The sequence below is a fragment of the Bombina bombina genome, chromosome 9, assembly GCF_027579735.1.
Source record: "Bombina bombina isolate aBomBom1 chromosome 9, aBomBom1.pri, whole genome shotgun sequence".
In the NCBI taxonomy this organism is placed as follows: Eukaryota; Metazoa; Chordata; class Amphibia; order Anura; family Bombinatoridae; genus Bombina; species Bombina bombina.
Window position 1 is genome coordinate 248,787,786 of NC_069507.1, and position 20,543 is coordinate 248,808,328.

The window sequence follows — 20,543 nt, forward strand, 5'->3', positions numbered from 1 at the left end:
GCAAGAACACGACTGATGATCACACAGCAAATAATTGGATGACATTCATTAAATCTGTACTAAAACACAGGATTTAGTAGAAAAGCCCTGCTAATCCTGGGATTTACAATTTTGGCTACTTTTCCTTAAATTGTATTTTTTAATGGAAATGCATTAATAAAGCCCTTACACTTTATCACTGTTACAACTCAGCACTTGCTGAAAGGATATTGTTGCATGGAGCAGGAGTGTTGGTATAATTTATTACAGTGACACAGTCGTATGGCTCGGCACGAAGCCCCTGCTTCCGCCTGCTGTGCTGAATTCAATAATATTTTTGACAGGCACCTAGTTAGGGTGGAACAGCTCAGCTCATGACATTTCTGGATTATTTGAATAATAAGGCCCTTATTTTTCTTTATGATGGGTCCAAAATAATCAGTATTTTTTTTTCTTAGTGAGGAATGCAATAGCAGTTTTAACAAGACATAAACATACAGATGTTATAGTAAATCATTATATTATTGCACTGCTTCTTGCCTATGCCTATGTGTTTAACCCTGGCAATGTGAGAGCCAAATGAGATGCTCAGATTACCCTGTGGCCCACAGTATTACTTGTAGAGCAGTAAAAAATACCAAGTATTTCCTCCAGAAAAATACTGACCCCCTTTACCCCTCTAAGGACCAGATTAGGAGTGGGAGGCATATAATGATTAAAAATAAATTATTGTTTTACAGAGCATGTCTGTGTTTCCTGTATTTTATTCATTAGTTTTTAAAAACTTTCAGTCATAGTCTGTAGTTAGATAAAGATAAATAGAGAGAGCTGTGAGAAAGCATTTGCCTATATTGGTGCAGGATCCAGTTTTGAACAGGAGTGTTTCTGGCAGATGTCAGGTGACATTTAGGAAAAAATGAACTTGACAGATATGATTGGCCCTATCAAATTGAGACAGAAATAGAATACCAGTTGACTATCTACACAGTAGGGGTTCTACAGGTGTGGTAAACGCAATTGTGAATGTTGGGAACATATTCTCCCGAACAATCATTCATTTGGGAGGTAGGATGAGGAAACAACTTATAAGATTAATGATTGAATGAATTGCAAATCTAAATATACAGTATAGTTGCTAGAGTGTCCGTGTGGTAAAATGTATATAGGTCATACTACAAGAACCCTAAAAACAAGGTTTAGGGAACACCCTAGAAGCATCAGGATAGGATATAAAAATAATGGTGTATCTGCCCATTTCTTGGTGAAACAGGGACAAGATGGAAGTGGGTTACTAGTAATGGCTATTGAATATGTGAATATCTGAGAGAGGGAGCGTCAGACTTTAAAAATCGAGGCAGCGTGAAACCTACTGGATCCATAGGTTGGGTACAATGGAACCAGTGGGTATGAATATGGATATTGATCTTGCTGTCTTTTTGACTTAAGTTGTTTCTAGCAGACAGTGCGTAGCCCTGCTCTCCATTTATACTAAGGGGCCGATTTATTAAACTGCAAATGCAGCTGTTTCCGTGTGAACCTTCTGGCTCGCCGGAAACAAATGTTAAGAAGCATTGGTCGTAATACCGCTGATCCTTAACTCATCTGCCACCTCTGATCAGGATGATTGACATCCCCTGCTAGCGGTCGAATGGCCGCAAATGTGCAGGGGGCAGCATTACACGAGCATTTCAATAGAAATTTAGCGAATCATGTCCGCCCACCGCTTAATAAATTGGTCCCTATGTGTCTTTTCCAATATTCAACAATAACACTGAGTGACATATACTAGTGGAATACATTTAATTTCACCAGCAGTTTATTGTGAACATTTATATTAATAGATTTAGGTAAACATGGCATGTACACATACATTGATTTGTAATAGTTTAGTGGCATAATTCTCTGATTATGTTTTTAATAGTTAGGAGGTCACTAAATTTGTGTTGTTCTTTTAAGGTCTTATGGAGAATGAGGAGTATCGGAAGCTTCCATTCAGAGATAGAAATAACATTGCATCTTTAAGGAACATTAAGAAACATTAATTTAAAAAATATCTATATTTATATTGTTTTTATGTGCATTGTTTTGTCTTCATGTTAAGCACATTTTGTATGCATAATACATAGAAGAGGCATTGTATAACCAACTTAAAGGGACACTGAACCAAAAATGTTTCTTTTGTGATTCAGATAGAGCATGCAATTTTAAGCAACTTTCTAATTTACTCCTATTATCAATTTTTCTTCATTCTCTTGCTATCTTTATATAAAAAAGAAGGCATCTAAGCTTTTTTCTTGGTTCAGACTCTGGACAGCAGTCTTTGATTGGTGGATGAATTTATCCACCAATCAGCAAGGACAACCTAGGTTGTTCACCAAAAATGGGCCAGCATCTAAACTTACATTCTTGCATTTCAAATAAAGATTCCAAGAGAATGAAGAAAATTTGATAATAGGAGTAAATTAGAAAGTTGCTTAAAATGTCATGCTCTATCTGAATCATGAAAGAAAAAAATTGGTACAGTGTCCCTTTAAATATTTGTGTTGAAAGAATTGTTACATTGTATATTAGCTATTTAAATGGACTGTTAGGATGAGTGAGTGAAACCTCTGAGGAAGCGGTGAGGAGCCCTGCAAAACCTGTTAGGCCACACCCACATAGCAACACTGATCCGGCTCGCTACATTTAGCCACCAATCAGCAAGTATTACCCAGGTGCCTAACCAAAAACGGGCTGGCTCCTAAGCTTACATTCCTGCTTTTCAAATAAAAATACTAATAAAGCGAGAGAGAAAAAATTGATAATAGGAGTAAATTAGAAAGTTGCTTAAAATTGCATGCTCTCTATCTGAATCATGAAAGAAGAAGAAAAAAAAAAAAGACAGATAGATTAGACAGACAGGTAGATAGATAGATAGATAGATAGATAGATAGATAGATAGATATATGATAGATAAATAGATATGATGATAGATAGATGATAGATAGATAGATAGATAGATACTGTAGATGATAGATATATGATAAATAGATAGATAAATAGATGCTAGATAGATAATAATAGATAGATAGATAGATAGATAGATAGATTGATAGATAGATGGATGGATGATAGATAATTAGATATGTAGATAGATAGATAGATAGATAGATAGATAGATAGCCGGACAGATAGCTCAGCATGCTAAGGCACTGTGGCTGAGCTCTGTAGCAACCCAAGGGTTGCAGGTTCGATCCCCGGTGAGGTCCACTCAGCCTTTTCATCCTTCCGAGGTCGATAAATTGAGCAGCGCCTTGAGACCCTTACGGGTGATTAGCTGCGCTTTACAAGTACCCAATACATACATAGATGATAGACAGACAGATAGATAAAAATACAAAGAAAAGGAGAAAAAAAATTGATAATAGGAGTAAATTAGAAAGTTGCTTAAAATTGCTGCTCTATCTGAATCATGAAAGAAGAAGGGAAAAAAAAGACGGATAGATTAGATAGATAGATAGATAGATAGATATATATATAATAGATAGATACTGTAGATGATAGATATATGATAGATAAATATATTTATATATATATATTTATATAAAGATAGATAGATGATTGATAGATAGATAGATAGATAGATATAGATAGATAGATAGATAGATAGATAGATAGATAGATATAGATAGATACAGATAGATATAGATAGATGATTGACAGATAGATAGAGATAGATAGATCTATAGATAGATGATAGACATTTAAGTTGCTTATTCAGCTGTATATCTGCATTTGTAGATATTGCTAGGTGCCAGTACACCATTATCTTTTTGCTCACACACTCATCACTGTATCTAATTACATTTGCAAGGCTGTAGATCAGCTTTATCTACAATGAAATGTTATTCAGTAAGGGATCAGATTTTTTTTCAAATTGTATTAGACATCTAGAACATTTAATGGTAGTGCTGTAATTCTTATTGTACATATAGTGATTCTATTAATGTCATTTAAATGACTGGAAATGGTTTGTTTGGCCTAATAAATTATCAGCCCTTTAGGTTGGATTGCAGATTTATTTGTTATGAATATGCACAAGATAAAGTTGAACACAGATTTTGATGGAAAGGAAGAAATTAGAAAGGCAGAAGCCTTATGTCAAGGCTTTACATCCGAGGAATTCAATTCCATTAAAACAAAAACATGTTTTTGCACTAATACTGTGTCACTTTAGGCAGAAAACAGGTATTATCTATTATATTGAAAGAAGCAGATAAAGAACAGTGACACCCACTGCGATGAGGAAAGGAATTATTGGAGGTCTTGGTGTGGATTCAACACTCTGATGAACAGGCAACGACAACATTGTAAACATGTGCTGGAGCTCACCTAGAGAAAGTCTTGTTGACGCTGCTAACACAGCTTTTTACACTGGCTATCTGAAATAAGCAGAGCTCCCTTCTATAGACCACTGTACCTGATACAATGCAAAAGCAAATAAATTACTGCATATTTTGTATGCAAAATAAAGATATTTTTTGCATGTAATTAGGGCTGGATTTTACACTGCTGGGGCCTCTTATGGACATAAAATACCTTGTAGCACCTTGTAATTTCATGACTTCTATAGATTTGTTAGTGAGAGTCCTACCATCATCATCTACAGATGTGTTACGTGCCCAATACATGGATTAGTGTACAGAGATAGAGAGACTACTGCTAAGTGGTAAAAACAGTTACATCCTCATCAACTATGAAATATGCATAAAAACACAGATTATTGTAAATTTTTATAAGTGTAAAATATTCACATCTATTTTGTTATAGAAAAACAATTTCACAGGAAAGAGGTGTCTCAGAGACTATGAAGACACCAACAATGGGCTGACCATGGTGTTACTCTGCGTTTTGAGGTGTGGTCGGAGTTTTTACCCTATACAGCATAAGGAATTTATAAAGATTCTATTGCCCTTGAGAGTTTTTTCGTCTCATGGTCTTGTTTCATTATTTCAAAACTAATTTGTTTTTGGTTTTGCTTTATTGTTTTTATATTGTTTTTTTATTATCTCTGGTGCTTATGTTAAGTTGGATTGTTTTATTAAGGATGGGATCATTTCTTCTGTTTCATTCCTTTTTTTTTTCTGAAATGTTTTGAATGTGTGTTCACAATGTTGTTATCCTTCACAGTGGAGCTTATTCTATGCCATTAACAGTTACAAGTTGGGTACTGCTTGATTAGTTATAGAGGAGTGTCACTCACAACTCATGGATATAACAAATTGTACAATTTTAACTTATTCTCCCCATAGACTTCAATGAAAGTGCAGAGGAAAACCAAAAAGCCAAGAGTTATCACACACACACTAACCCGACACCATATTAGATCCACAGTGCTATGCCAGACAATAGTTATTAATATTTCACATTCCAATGTTCTTCACATAGGGTAAAATGTTCTTTATATTTTTTAAATAGCTATATATATATAAAAGAAAAAATATAGAACCAGCACTACACAATCAATCACAAATCACCCAATGGTAGGTGGTGCAAGACCATTCTTAACCCCTTAAGGACAAGGCCATTTTTCAATTTCTTTCCCTTAAGGACCAGGACTATTTTTACATTTCTGCAGTGTTTGTGTTTAGCTGTAATTTTCCTCTTACTCATTTACTGTACCCACACATATTATATACCGTTTTTCTCGCCATTAAATGGACTTTCTAAAGATACCATTATTTTTATCATATCTTATAATTTACTATAAAAAAATTATAAAATATGAGGAAAAAATTGAAAAAAACACACTTTTTCTAACTTTGACCCCCAAAATCTGTTACACATCTACAACCACCAAAAAACACCCATGCTAAATAGTATCTACATTTTGTCCTGAGTTTAGAAATACCCAATGTTTACATGTTCTTTGTTTTTTTTGCAAGTTATAGGGCAATAAATACAAGTAGCACTTTGCTATTTCCAAACCATTTTTTTTCAAAATTAGCGATAGTTACATTGGATCACTGATATCTGCCAGGAATCCCTGAATATCCCTTTACATGTATATATTTTTTTTAGTAGACAACCCAAAGTATTGATCTAGGCCCATTTTGGTATATTTCATGCGACCATTTCACTGCCAAGTGCAATCAAATAAAAAAAATCACTAACTTTTTCACTAACTTTTTCATAAACTTTAGGTTTCTCACTGAAATTATTTACAAACAGCTTGTGCAATTATGGCACAAATGGTTGTAAATGCTTCTCTGGGATCCCCTTTCTTGAGAAATAGCAGACATATATGGATTTGGCTTTGCTTTTTGGTAATTAGAAGGCCGCTATATGCTGCTGCGCACAACACGTGTATTATGTCTAGCAGTGAAGGGGTTAATTAGGTAGCTTGTAGGGAGCTTTAGTGTAGTGTAGTAGACAACCCAAAGTATTGATCTAGGCCCATTTTGGTATATTTTATGCCACCATTTCACCGCCAAATGCGATCAAATAAAAAAAATCGCTAACTTTTTCACTAACTTTTGGTTTCTCACTGAAATTATTTACAATTAGCTTGTGCAATTATGGCACAAATGGTTGTAAATGCTTCTCTGGGATCCCCTTTGTTCAGAAATAGCAGACATATATGGCTTTTAAATTGCTTTTTGATAATTAGAAGGCAGCTAAATGTCCCTGCGCACCACACTTTGTATTATGCCCAGCAGTTAAGGGGTTAATTAGGTAGATTGTAGGGTTAACTTTAGCTTTAGTGTAGAGATTGGTCTCCCACCTGACACATCCCCCCCCTGATTCCTCCCTGACCCCTCACTAACAGCTCTATACCCTCCCCCATCCCACAATTGTCACCGCCATCTTAAGTACTGGCAGAAAGCCTGCCAGTACTAAAATAAAAGCCTTTTTTTTTTGTAAACATTTTTTTTTTTAAATACATTCATAGTTTCTGCAGTGTAGGTTCCCCCCCTAACCCCCCAAACTCCACGATCCCCCCCAAACAGCTCTCTTTACTTCCCCCTCTTCCTATTTGTGGCCATTTTAGGTACTGGCAGCTGCCTGCCAGTACCCAATTTCTTAACAAAATGTGCTTTTTTTAATTTTTTTTATTTAACCCCATTTTTCTGTAGTGTAGCTGCCCTAGTACCTTCTACCCCTCCCAGATCCCCTTTACAAATAAATATTTCCCCTCTAACTCCCTCTCCCTCCTCCCTCCTCCCTCTCCCATAGAAATATGAGTGATCGTGCACTCCCCTCGTGCACTCGCATGCACGCGCACGTGAATCGTGCACGCGCGCACGCTCCCGCCCACCTTGCCGGAACTAGTCCAGCGATGGGCCGCCCACCCACCTCCCTGCAGCTGCTCCCACCCACCAACGATCGGCACCATCGCTGGCCGATGCAGAGAGGGCCACAGAGTGGCCCTCTCTGCATCGGTGTGCCAAAAAAGATATTGCAGTGATGCCTCAATATCGAGGCTTCACAGCAATACCTTGAAAGCAGCTGGAAGCGGTCAGGATCGCTTCCAGCTGCTTTAAACCCCTAACGACGTACAGGGTACGTCTCTGGTCTTTAAAGACCAGTTTGTGTATGACGTACCCTGTACGACGTGTGTCATTAAGGGGATAAACAAGCTACAATAAAGATACAGCAGTTAGGTATACAGCATCACAACATTATATATAAACAAGCTGCAATAAAGGTACAGCAGTTAGGTATACAGCATCACTACATCATATATAAACAAGCTACAATAAAGATACACCAGTTAGGTATACAGCATCACAACATCATATATAAACAAGCTGCAATAAATATACAGCAGTTAGGTATACAGCATCACAATATCTTATATAAACAAGCTGCAATAAAGATACAACAGTTAGGTATACAGCATCACAACATCATATATAAACAAGCTGCAATAAAGATACACCAGTTAGGTATACAGCATCACAACATCATATATAAACAAGCTACAATAAATATACACCAGTTAGGTATACAGCATCACAACATCATATATAAACAAGCTGCAATAAAGGTACAGCAGTTAGGTATACAGCATCACAACATCATATATAAACAAGCTGCAATAAAGATACAGCAGTTAGGTATACAGCATCACAACATCATATATAAACAAGCTACAATAAAGATACAACAGTTTGGTATACAGCATCACAACATTATATATAAACAAGCTGCAATAAAGGTACAGCAGTTAGGTATACAGCATCACTACATCATATATAAACAAGCTGCAATAAAGATACACCAGTTAGGTATACAGCATCACAACATCATATATAAACAAGCTGCAATAAAGATACAGCAGTTAGGTATACAGCATCACAACATCATATATAAACAAGCTGCAATAAAGATACAGCAGTTAGGTATACAGCATCACAATATCTTATATAAACAAGCTGCAATAAAGATACAACAGTTAGGTATACAGCATCACAACATCATATATAAACAAGCTGCAATAAAGATACAACAGTTAGGTATGCAGCATCACAACATCATATATAAACAAGCTGCAATAAAGATACAGCAGTTAGGTATACAGCATCACAATATCTTATATAAACAAGCTGCAATAAAGATACAACAGTTAGGTATACAGCATCACAACATCATATATAAACAAGCTGCAATAAAGATACAACAGTTAGGTATACAGCATCACAACATCATATATAAACAAGCTGCAATAAAGATACAACAGTTAGGTATACAGCATCACAACATCATATATAAACAAGCTGCAATAAAGATACAACAGTTAGGTATACAGCATCACAATATCATATATAAACAAGCTGCAATAAAGATACACCAGTTAGGTATACAGCATCACAACATCATATATAAACAAGCTGCAATAAAGGTACAGCAGTTAGGTATACAGCATCAGAACATCATATATAAACAAGCTGCAATAAAGATACAGCAGTTAGGTATACAGCATCACAACATCATATATAAACAAGCTGCAATAAAGATACAGCAGTTAGGTATACAGCATCACAACATCATATATAAACAAGCTGCAATAAAGGTACAGCAGTTAGGTATACAGCATCAGAACATCATATATAAACAAGCTGCAATAAAGATACAGCAGTTAGGTATACAGCATCACAACATCATATATAAACAAGCTGCAATAAAGATACAACAGTTAGGTATACAGCATCACTACATCATATATAAACAAGCTGCAATAAAGATACAGCAGTTAGGTATATAGCATCACAACATCATATATAAACAAGCTGCAATAAAGGTACAGCAGTTAGGTATACAGCATCAGAACATCATATATAAACAAGCTGCAATAAAGATACAACAGTTAGGTATACAGCATCACAACATCATATATAAACAAGCTGCAATAAAGATACAACAGTTAGGTATACAGCATCACAACATCATATTTAAACAAGCTACCATAAAGATACAGCAGTTAGGTATACAGCATCACAACATCATATATAAACAAGCTACCATAAAGATACAGCAGTTAGGTATACAGCATCACTACATCATATATAAACAAGCTGCAATAAAGATACAACAGTTAGGTATACAGCATCACAGCATCATATTTAAACAAGCTGCAATAAAGATGTTTTTACATGTATCTAATAAATGTGAAGGATTTTATGCTATACCTGCCTGGATATATGCTTGCTGATTACTCTACTATGTGGTAGCGTTCTATGATGGGGTTTACGTTTAGCACATGAATGGACACTCTGCTACCTGTACTCTGAGTTTGGTGTCACACTCTCCATAGTGCCTTCTTTTGAACGATTTACATTGGGATTGGTTCAGTGTGCTTCCATTCATTGTGATGTTAAATTAGCTTTATTCCCTGGAATACCTGGGGAGAGGTATGGTGCTCACAGTCGAAACTCTCCACTTCATGTGGAGTACTCAATGTTCAGGCAAAGTCAACATTCTTTCTCTTCTCTCCCCTTTATTTCCCTGATTGTGGCTCTTACAGCTAAAGCACAGTTAACATTTAACCAGGGTTGTACAACACTAGAGCTAGATGTGCCAGGGTGAGACCATATAAGTATCTGGGCCACTAATTGATTCACACAGGTATAGCTATAAGTTAAGTATTTAGCCCATGATGAGGATGAAATACAGATAATAATGCATTAAATTCAGTTATTTAAGGGTACACAGATGCCTTGAGTTGTGAAACGCTGCTCCAGGCAAGAGATTTCAAGGGGATCACGTGGCATATAAGGATAGAAATGACAACCTTAAAGGCTACAGTAAAGACTCCCAATATGTAATGAAACTGTCAGGGCTGTAATAAACCGTCAAGTGTTGTAACAGGATCTCAACTGAAGACTGAAGTCAGGCTGGTTTTAATTAAGGTTATGATAAATTTTTTATGTTAGTGCTTATTTCTTTGTTACAGGAGAGAGGTGATATGTCCTGTAATACCTAGGAGGTAGTATGTAGTTATTCCCAGGTTATGAGAAGGCAAGAGTTATTGTATAAGTTGTGCAGTCTTTGGTAGTCTCTGCAGTATGGCATATAAGTCCTTTAAGTATTCCCACAAGTATTATCAAGTATAACTGCAGTATAGCATATAAATCCTTTAAGTATTCCCACAAGTATTTTCAGTATAAGTACAAATTTAAGTGAACAACCGCACCTTTTACTTGGGAGATGTGACTATGCAGCGGCTGCTGTGTGAGTCTAGTGGGAGTGTGAACTTCCTCCAATCAGGTTGCTGGATTAGCTGACAGGCAGTGAGCGTGATCGCTGCCTGAACGGAGTCTGTGTCTGATTCTGTGGATTCAGTCCGGGAGGTTTGTTTGTGAGCTCCAATCACTACTCAGGAAGGATTTGCTGACAGGCTGAACCGTCCGTTAGCTAAGCAGAGTGTTTGCTAACAGCGGGTAGTACCCGCGAACAATTTATGTTACTGAGTTTAGTGGATCAGCTGATTTGGTGAGTCACTTCGTATTCAGTGCTGTTTTCTTATCTAGAGCTGGAATCTGTTAGCGGTTTGAGACCGCGGCAGTCCTGGTGTGAGTCCCGGTGTCGGGTTGCCTAGTTCAGTAAGGAAGTCTTGATAGTATAATTCCTTGTAGTGATTATGTAATGAGGATACAAAGAAATGTTGACTGGTATATCTTATAGCAAAGTTAGCCAGGAGGTTCAGAGTATGCTTCCTCTCTCAAGAGATTCAGGTAGTCTAAACATTAATCGGCAGGTGGAAGGGGCAGGAGCAGGAATAAATAAGGTTGACTTAAAGGTACAGGAGCCAACCCTGACAGGTCCCCCCGCCAAAGGTGCTGCACTGCAGCAAGGAGATCGGGCTTATCCGGATGGAGCCTGTGGAAACGACCAACCAGACGAGGGGCATTGATATTAGACGACGGCTCCCAAGAGTCCTCATCCGGTGAGTAACCCTTCCAATGGATCAAATATTGCAACACCCCACGGAAAAGTCTCGAATCCAGTATGTCGGAAACTTCATAAACTGTGTCGTCCAGCACCACAGGTGGAGTGATAGTCCATGTAGACTGTTGACGTGTGGGCACGTATGGTTTCAGCAGGGAGACGTGGAAAGTGGGATGAACAGGAATCTCAGGTGGTAGATTGAGGGTCAGAGAATTTTCATTAACCACCCTGGTGACTTCATAAGGTCCAATGAAGAGATGGGAGAACTTTCGACTGGGAGTTTTCAGCTTCAAATGTCGAGTTGATAGCCATACCATGTCACCAATTTGATATCCGGGAGGAGTGCGTCTTTTCATATCAAAGTAACGTTTTTGTCTTTCTTGTGCTGCTTGAATGTTTTCTTTGAGGAAGGCAAATACTTCCAGAAGCGTATTAGTTGTGTCATCAACCATTGGTGAGGTTGTATTGAGATGAGGATGAAGATGGAAGGTTGGATGGTACCCGTAGTTAGCAAAGAATGGGGTACACTTAGAGGAACTGTTTAGGGTGTTGTTATAGGCATATTCAGCCATCGGTAAATTGTACACCCATTCATCCTGTTAATGTGAACAATAGCATCTAATGTATTGTTCGATCCACTGGTTAACTCGTTCTGTCTGCCCATTTGTTTGAGGATGGAAGGCAGTACTGTAGCGATGGTCAATTTTGAGTACAGTACACAATTGTCTCCAGAACTTAGAGGTGAACTGTGAGCCTCTGTCGGAAATGATCACAGATGGTAACCCATGGAGGCGAACGATATGTGATAGAAACAAATTAGAAGTTTCAGCAGCTGTTGGTAGTTTTTTGTAGGGAATAAAGTGTGCCATTTTCGTTAGGATATCCACAACCACCATGATCGTAGTTAATTGATTGGATGAAGGTAGATAACTATGAAGTCCATTCCGACTGTATGCCAGGGTCTGTCTGGGATAGGAAGAGATTTTAATGTTCCATATGGTTTAGACTTCTCAGATTTTGACACAGCACAGACTTGACAACTTGTGATGAATTGGTCGACTGTTTGTTGCAGGTTTGGCCACCAATAGTTCCTCTTAACAAATTCTGAATTTCTTTTGATCCCGGGATGTCCCGCTAGCGGAGAATCATGATGATCGCGTAGTATGTCATTCCTTAATGACGGGGGTATGTAAATCCTTCCGTGTACATAACCGATACCCCTAGAATCCATTTGTTAGCGATCTTTTGGGAAGGTAGTATCTCTTCTTTGATGTGTTTTCAAAGATTGATAGGAGTCCTTGACTACCCCGATGAATTGTTGAGGTGATAGAATGGGCTGTTCAGGTAGAGACTAAGTTAGACGATGTAAATGTCTGGATAGTGAGTCCGCCTTACCATTTTTTACGCCCGGACGGTACGTAATATGGAATTGAAATCTAGTAAAGAATAAACTCCAACGGAGTTGACGTGCAGATAAAGTTTTACTTGATTGAAGATATTCGAGATTGCGATGGTCCATGTTTATGAGAATTGGGAATGAAGTACCCTCGAGTAGGTGCCTCCAGTGTTCCAGAGATGCTTTGATGACAAGAAGTTCCTTCTCGCCAATGGGATAGTTACGTTCGGGGGGAGTAATCAGTCTTGAATAATAAGCAACGGGATGTATCAGATCAGTGGGAGATTTTCTTTGAGACAGTATGGCCCCTAGGGCATAGTCTGAGGCCTCAACCTCAAGGATGAACTGCAGACTAGTGTCAGGGAATTGGAGTATAGGAGCAGTTGTGAATGATTTCTTGAGGGTATCAAAAGCCATTTGTGCATCTGAGTTCCAACGGAAATGGGACTGGGATCCTGTAAGGCTACTCAAAGGCCTGGTAATGTTGGAAAACCCTTTTATAAACTTTCTATAAAAGTTGGCGAATCCGAGGAACCTTTGTACATCTTTTCTGGAAGTGGGGGTAGGCCAATTTTGTATGGCTTCGATTTTTCCTTCTTCCATATTCACACCAGATGAGGATATTTTGTAACCGAGGAAGGTTATTTCATAGGTATGGAATGTACACTTTTCAAGCTTGGCATATAATTGATGGGTTCTTAACCATTCTAAGACCCACCTTACGTGCTTCTTGTGATCCTGTAGGTTATTGGAGTAGATAAGGATGTCATCGAGATAAATGACAAGGCACACGTCCAATAAGTCCCTGAAGATATCATTAATAAAATATTGGAACGTGGCAGGGGTGTTGCAAAGCCCAAAAGGCATCACCATATATTCATAAAGCCCATAACGGGTCCAAAATGCGGTGAGCCACTCATCGCCCTCCCTGATCCTGACGAGATTGTAGGCACCCCTGAGATCCAACTTTGTATAGATAGTTGCCTTACTTAAACGCTCAACAAGTTCGGGTATGAGGGGCAGGGGATATCTATTCTTCTTGGTCCGTTTGTTCAATTCCCTGTAGTCTATTATGGGCCGCAGGGACTTATCCTTATTCCTCACGAAGAATATTCCTGCTCCTGCTGGAGAAGTGGATGGTCTTATGAACCCCTTTTTTAGGTTCTCATCGAGGTATTCCTTGAGATGTTCCAATTCGGGCTGTGAAAGAGGGTATATGTGCCCGTAGGGTATGGTAGAACCAGGTAGTAGGTCTATAGGGCAATCGTATATACGATGGGGTGGTAGGTGTTCCGCTTGTTTTTTGTTGAAAACATTCATGTAGTCATGATATTCCTGGGGTATGGACCCTTGTGTAGTATGAAGGAGTTGTTGATGAGGATAGCAGGTATTGAGGCAGTAGGTCGAATTTAGATCAACTTGAAGAGTTTGCCAGGAAATTGTGGGATGATGTTTTTGTAACTAGGAGAGGCCTAAGACAATGGGATATAAGGGAGATGGGATGACATCAAAAGTGATGTATTCAATGTGACCCTTGTCCATAGTCACCTTAAGAGGGATAGTGTGGTGAGTTACAGGACCAGATGTAACATATGTACCATCAATAACACGAATGGAGACTGGATTTGCTTTGAGAAGTAAAGGTATTTTATTCTTTTTTACAAGTGATGAATCTAGGAAGTTAGAGTAAGCTTCCGAGTCTACAATTGCTTCAGCTTGTAGCACTCGCTGGTCCCACTGCAAAAAGAGAGACATAGTACAATAAGCTGCGTTCCGAATCTTGTTAGTCAAGCAGTTATATACATGTTTTAGCTTACTTCTTTTCTGGCGCTGTAGCAATGGGCATTCTTTTACAGGATGAGTTGGAGAAGCACAGTACATACACAAGTTCTTCTGCTGTCTTCGGTGTCTCTCTTCGACTGTAAGAGGTCCTTTGGTAAACCCAATTTCCATTGGAGTGGCTGTGTCTTTGGGTTGAGGAGCTGTGTAGTACCTTTGGTTACCTTCTGACTGCTGTCGTTCCGATCTTCTCTCGCAAAGTCTCCTATCTATCTGAATAGTTAATGCCATGAGATTTTCTAGGGATCTTGGTAGCTCAATTCGAGCTAACTTGTCTTTAAGACTGTCAGACAATCCTAGACGGTATTGGTTACACAGAGCGATCTCACTCCACTCCGAATCTTTTGTGTAAAGTTTGAACTCAGAGAGATACTCCTCAACAGGGCGTCTTCCTTGTCTGAGGGAACGCATCTTTGCCTCTTCTGTGAGTTGCTTCTGGGTGTCCTCATAAAGTGAACTCATTTCAGTGAAGAAATCAGTAAGCGATCCCAAAATAGGGTCTTCATTTTCTAGGAAGGTATCCGCCCAAACTCTAGGCTCGCCAGTGAGAAAAGAGATAACTGTCATGACCTTAAGTCTTTCGGTGTGGTAGGTCCTAGGTTTCATCTGGAAGAGTAAGTAGCAGGCGTTTTTGAACTGCCTGAACAGCTTTCTGTCTCCTGCAAATCTTTCAGGTAAACAGACCTGTGGTTCCTGGGTATTATCCCTAACAGCTGCTCTGAGACTGTCATTTTGTAGCTGTAATTCCCTCAATCCTTGGGAGAGTTGTTCAACCCTTTGTGATAGGTTATAGACAACCGTAGGCAGGTCTGCTGGATCCATGATTTTATGGCCGATTAATATGTTAGGGCTGTAATAAACCGTCAAGTGTTGTAACAGGATCTCAACTGCAGACTGAAGTCAGGCTGGTTTTAATTAAGGTTATGATAAATTTATTATGTTAGTGCTTATTTCTTTGTTACAGGAGAGAGGTGATATGTCCTGTAATACCTAGGAGGTAGTATGTAGTTATTCCCAGGTTATGAGAAGGCAAGAGTTATTGTATAAGTTGTGCAGTCTTTGGTAGTATCTCTGCAGTATGGCATATAAGTCCTTTAAGTATTCCCACAAGTATTATCAAGTATAACTGCAGTATAGCATATAAGTCCTTTAAGTATTCCCACAAGTATTTTCAGTATAAGTACAAATTTAAGTGAACAACCGCACCTTTTACTTGGGAGATGTGACTATGCAGCGGCTGCTGTGTGCGTCTAGTGGGAGTGTGAACTTCCTCCAATCAGGTTGCTGGATTAGCTGACAGGCAGTGAGCGTGATCGCTGCCTGAACGGAGTCTGTGTCTGATTCTGTGGCTTCAGTCCGGGAGGTGTGTTTGTGAGCTCCAATCACTACTCAGGATTTGCTGACTGGCTGAACCGTCAATTAGCTAAGCAGAGTGTTTGCTGAGAGCGGGTAGTACCCGCGAACAATTTATGTTACTGAGTTTAGTGGATCAGCTGATTTGGTGAGTCACTTCGTATTCAGTGCTGTTTTCTTATCTAGAGCTGGAATCTTTTAGTGGTTTGAGACCGCGGCAGTCCTGGTGTGAGACCCGGTGTCGGGTTACCTAGTTCAGTAAGGAAGTCTTGATAGTATAATTCCTTGTAGTGATTATGTAATGAGGATACAAAGAAATGTTGACTGGTATTTCTTATAGCAAAGTTAGCCAGGAGGTTCAGAGTATGCTTCCTCTCTCAAGAGATTCAGGTAGTCTAAACATTAATCGGCAGGTGGAAGGGGGAGGAGCAGGAATAAATAAGGTTGACTTAAAGGTACAGGAGCCAACCCTGACAGAAACTGTATGGCTTATCACACAGATAACTCTAAAGTATACCAAGTTCACATATCTTCCAAAACTACAGCTGTTTCAAAATTACTGTGAAATGTTATATATAGCCATAAACTTAGCTCTTTCTTCCCTGTTACTGAGGAAGAAGTTACGGCACTTATACTGCGCTCTCACCTCACTACCTGTCCCCTTGACCCTATCCCCTCAAAGCTACTCCCCTCCCTTTGTTCTACCCTTACCCCTATACTCACACACATTTTTCAACCTCTCCCTCAGCACCGGTATATTTCCCTAATCTCTGAAACATGCACTGGTCGCACCTATCCTCAAAAAACCTTCCCTTGATCCAACCTCTCCATCAACTACTGCCCTATTTCCCTCCTCCCTCTTGCCTCAAAGCTTCTCAAAAATCTAGTATATGCACACCTATCCCATTTCCTTACATTAAACTCCCTCCTTGACCAACTGCAATCTGGATTTCATCCTCTTCACTCCACAGAGACAGCAATCGTTAAGGTTACCAACGACCTACAGCAAAATCAAAAGGCCACTTCTCTCTGCTTATCCTCCTTGATCTGTCCGCAGCCTTTGATACTGTTGACCACCCTCTTTTTCTCCAAACCCTCCAATCCTTCGGCATCTGTGACACAGCCCTCTCGTGGTTCTCTTCCTACCTGTCAAACTGTCCTTTTAGTGTAGACTTCTCTTGGGCCTCCTCTGACCCGTCACCACTTTCTGTCAGGGCACCGCAAGGCTCTGTCCTCGGTCCCTTATTCTTCTCAATCTACACGTCATCATTAGGTTCCCTAATAAAGTCCCACGGTTTCCAATATCATTTGTATGCCGACGACACCCAAATCTACTTCTCTGCACCAGATTTATCTCCTTCCTTGCTAACCCGTGTCACTAACTGTCTTTCTCACATCTCTTTCTGGATGTCCTTTCACTACCTCAAGCTAAATCTCTCCAAAATTGAGCTCCTTATTTTCACCCCTTCTTCCAAAATCTCCACCCCCAATCTCTCTATAACTGTCGACAACTCCATCATTTCCCCCACCCCACATGCCCGATGTCTCGAGGTCACATTTGACTCAAATCTTTCTTTCACTCCTCACATTCAGTCTTTGGCTAAAGCCTGCTGCTTCCACTTTAAAAACATCTCTAAAATTAGACATTTCCTTACAAAGACACAACTAAGATATTAATCCACTCTCTCATCATTTCCCGCCTCGATTACTGCAACTCTGTCCTCTTTGGTTTCCCCAGCTGCCGCCAGGCTCATCTTCCTTACACGTCACGCTTCATCTGCTGCACCTCTCTGACAATCCCTTCACTGGCTTCCTCTTGCCTCTAGGATTAAACACAAAATTCTCACTCTGACATACAAAGCCCTCAACTGCACTGCTCCCCCCCTATATCTCAGACCTTGTCTCCAGATACTCTCCCTCCCGTCCCCTCCGCTCTGCTCATGACCTCCAACTCTCCTCCTCTCTTATTACCTCATCACACTCCCGTTTACAGGACTTCTCCAGTCTGGCTGCCATCTTGTGGAACTCTCTGCCTCACTCCACAAGACTCTCCCCTAATTTTGAAAACTTCAAGCGCTCCCTAAAGACTCTACTGTTCAGGGATGCATACAACCTACACTAACCTTTTTTTATACCAGTTCCTCTCCTCCATTGCTATCCCCTAAACCCCCTTAACATGTATGCCTAAGAGTCCAGCTGTTTGTAGATCACCTTCTTAAGAGCTAACTTCAAAACTGCGACTCTTGGCAGGGCCCTCTACCCATTTGATCCCTATAATTGTTTTGTTATACTCTGCATTTGTTTATAGTGCTGCGGAATCTGTTGGCGCTCTACAAATAACCGATTATATATATATATATATATATATATATATATATATATATATATATATATATAGTATATATCTGGTATATATATATGGTGTATATATATATATATATATATATATATATATAGTATATGTATATATATATATATACTGTATATATATATATATATATATATATATATATATATATATATATATTTATATATATATATTTATATATATTGTTCCTTGAGACAAAATCCCTGTATATTGCTACATAATTTCATATTACATGTTTTTTTAACAATATGTACCATTTAATCAACTGAATGCCAAGTTATGCCAGTAACATTTTTCTATGTATTATCTATTTTTAGTCAACGTCTGGTGGAAGAGCAAGCTACTATGTCTCATACAAGCGAGAAGCCTTTGCACAGATCAAACTCCCAAAGTATTCCCTACCAAAGGTGATGTTTGTATTACTAACATGTATCTATAGAAATATAATTTGTGGTCAATATATGCAGAGTGTATACTTAGACAAATAAACAAATACATATACCTGTATAATACATGTAATAATTATACCAATTTTAAGATTGTTTTCCTTCTGTAGTGCTATACAAATAAATAAATAACTTAATTAATATATAAATAAATAATAAAAATAGATAGGAATATGTATTTGCATCACGTTTACTCACATTAATATTTTGTTTCCTGATTTTTTGCACTTTTTGATATCGATATAAACATGTAGACATAGGTGTTATATTATTACTAGACAGCTGTATTCAGATAAAGACATGTGTAACAAATTACACACAAATTATTTGCAAAATGAGCAACCCCTTTACCAAATTAACAAAGGATGTCTCAGCAAAAAGCTCACCCCATTATTCATACAGTTAAAACTGATACTTTAAAGGTGAGTACAGCATTACTGCACCTGGGAAAGGGTTAGAAGGTTCAGATTTACACTATTCAATAACTGTATACAACAATATCCTGGTCAGTTGATTGATTCTTTTGTCATGTAATTTGTTTGTGGTCAATCCTGACCTTTAAAAAATGTTTTTTTTTATTGTGCTGTTGCTGGCATGTAACAGTGTCACTTGCTACTGCTTTAATTTAAAGGTATACTAAACACGCATTTTTTTCTTTCATGATTCAGACAGAGCATACAATTTTAAGCAACTTTCTTATTTATTCCTATTATCAATTTTTCTTCATTCTCTTGGTAGCTTTATTTAAAAAGGAGGAATGTAATCTTAGGAGCCAGACCATTTTTGGTTTAGAACCTGGGTACTGCTTGCTGATTGGTGGATAAATGGTAGCCACCAATCAGCAAGCACTACCCCGGCTGATGAACCAAAAATTGGTCAACTCCTAAGCTTACATTTCTGCTTTTTAAAATAAAGATATCAAGAGAACAAATAAAAATGTATGTTAAGAGTATGATAGAAAGTTGCTTAAAATTGCATTCTCTATCTGAATCATGAAATAAAAAAAAATGGGGTTAGTATCCCTTTAAGTGCCCTAGATTTTTGTCCTCTTTAATTTGTTCCCAGTGATCCATTTTACCTGCAGGAATATATATTAATAATTGTTTACAAATAGCTCCTTTTTCTTTATGTTGGCATTTGAAATAGCCGATTTTGACTGTGGTATCATTAACTAAACTGAAAGTTTCTATACATAAACATAGGCTATAAAAATGCTGTCTGCATATAGCCAGCAGAATAAATTACTCTCCCAGTAGGAGGTAGGAGATAAAAGTAGTGAAATGTTAATTTTCAGTTGTTCTCTCTAAGTATTGGGCTTTGATATACAGGGAGAAATAATATGAAGAAGCATATGTGAGTACATTGCGTGATAAGGAAATCTGATTTCCCTGTAAGCTCAACCCATTTTAATGGGTTGTGATTTAAAAGAACAAAACCATTTATTTCATATGCAATAATAAACCTAAAGAAGCAATTTCTCATGCATTTTATGCAGGTATAGCAACTCATTGGAAACACATTATGGGAAAACTGTTTTACAGTACACTTTCCCTTTAACGAATTTGCAAAAGTTAACAAATAATATTGTCAAAATTTGGCTGAACCAAACAACCCCATGAACCAATAATGGACAAAATATATATAAAAAAAGCAAGAAGCAATTGCCTGTGCACATGTCTGATAACTACTAGTAGCTGACAGACTGATTAAAGGGGCAGTCTACTCCAGAATT

General features: G+C 38.3%; 1 protein-coding gene across 1 annotated transcript in view; it reads left to right on the forward strand.

The window, feature by feature from the left end:
• SORCS3 (sortilin related VPS10 domain containing receptor 3) overlaps positions 1-20,543 on the forward strand; it is a 1,163,020-nt gene that overhangs the window by 839,088 nt on the left and 303,389 nt on the right. The window contains exon 8 of the mRNA XM_053693001.1: positions 18,683-18,772. Within this exon, the coding sequence (XP_053548976.1) occupies positions 18,683-18,772 (90 nt within the window). The remainder of the gene's footprint in view (positions 1-18,682; positions 18,773-20,543) is intronic.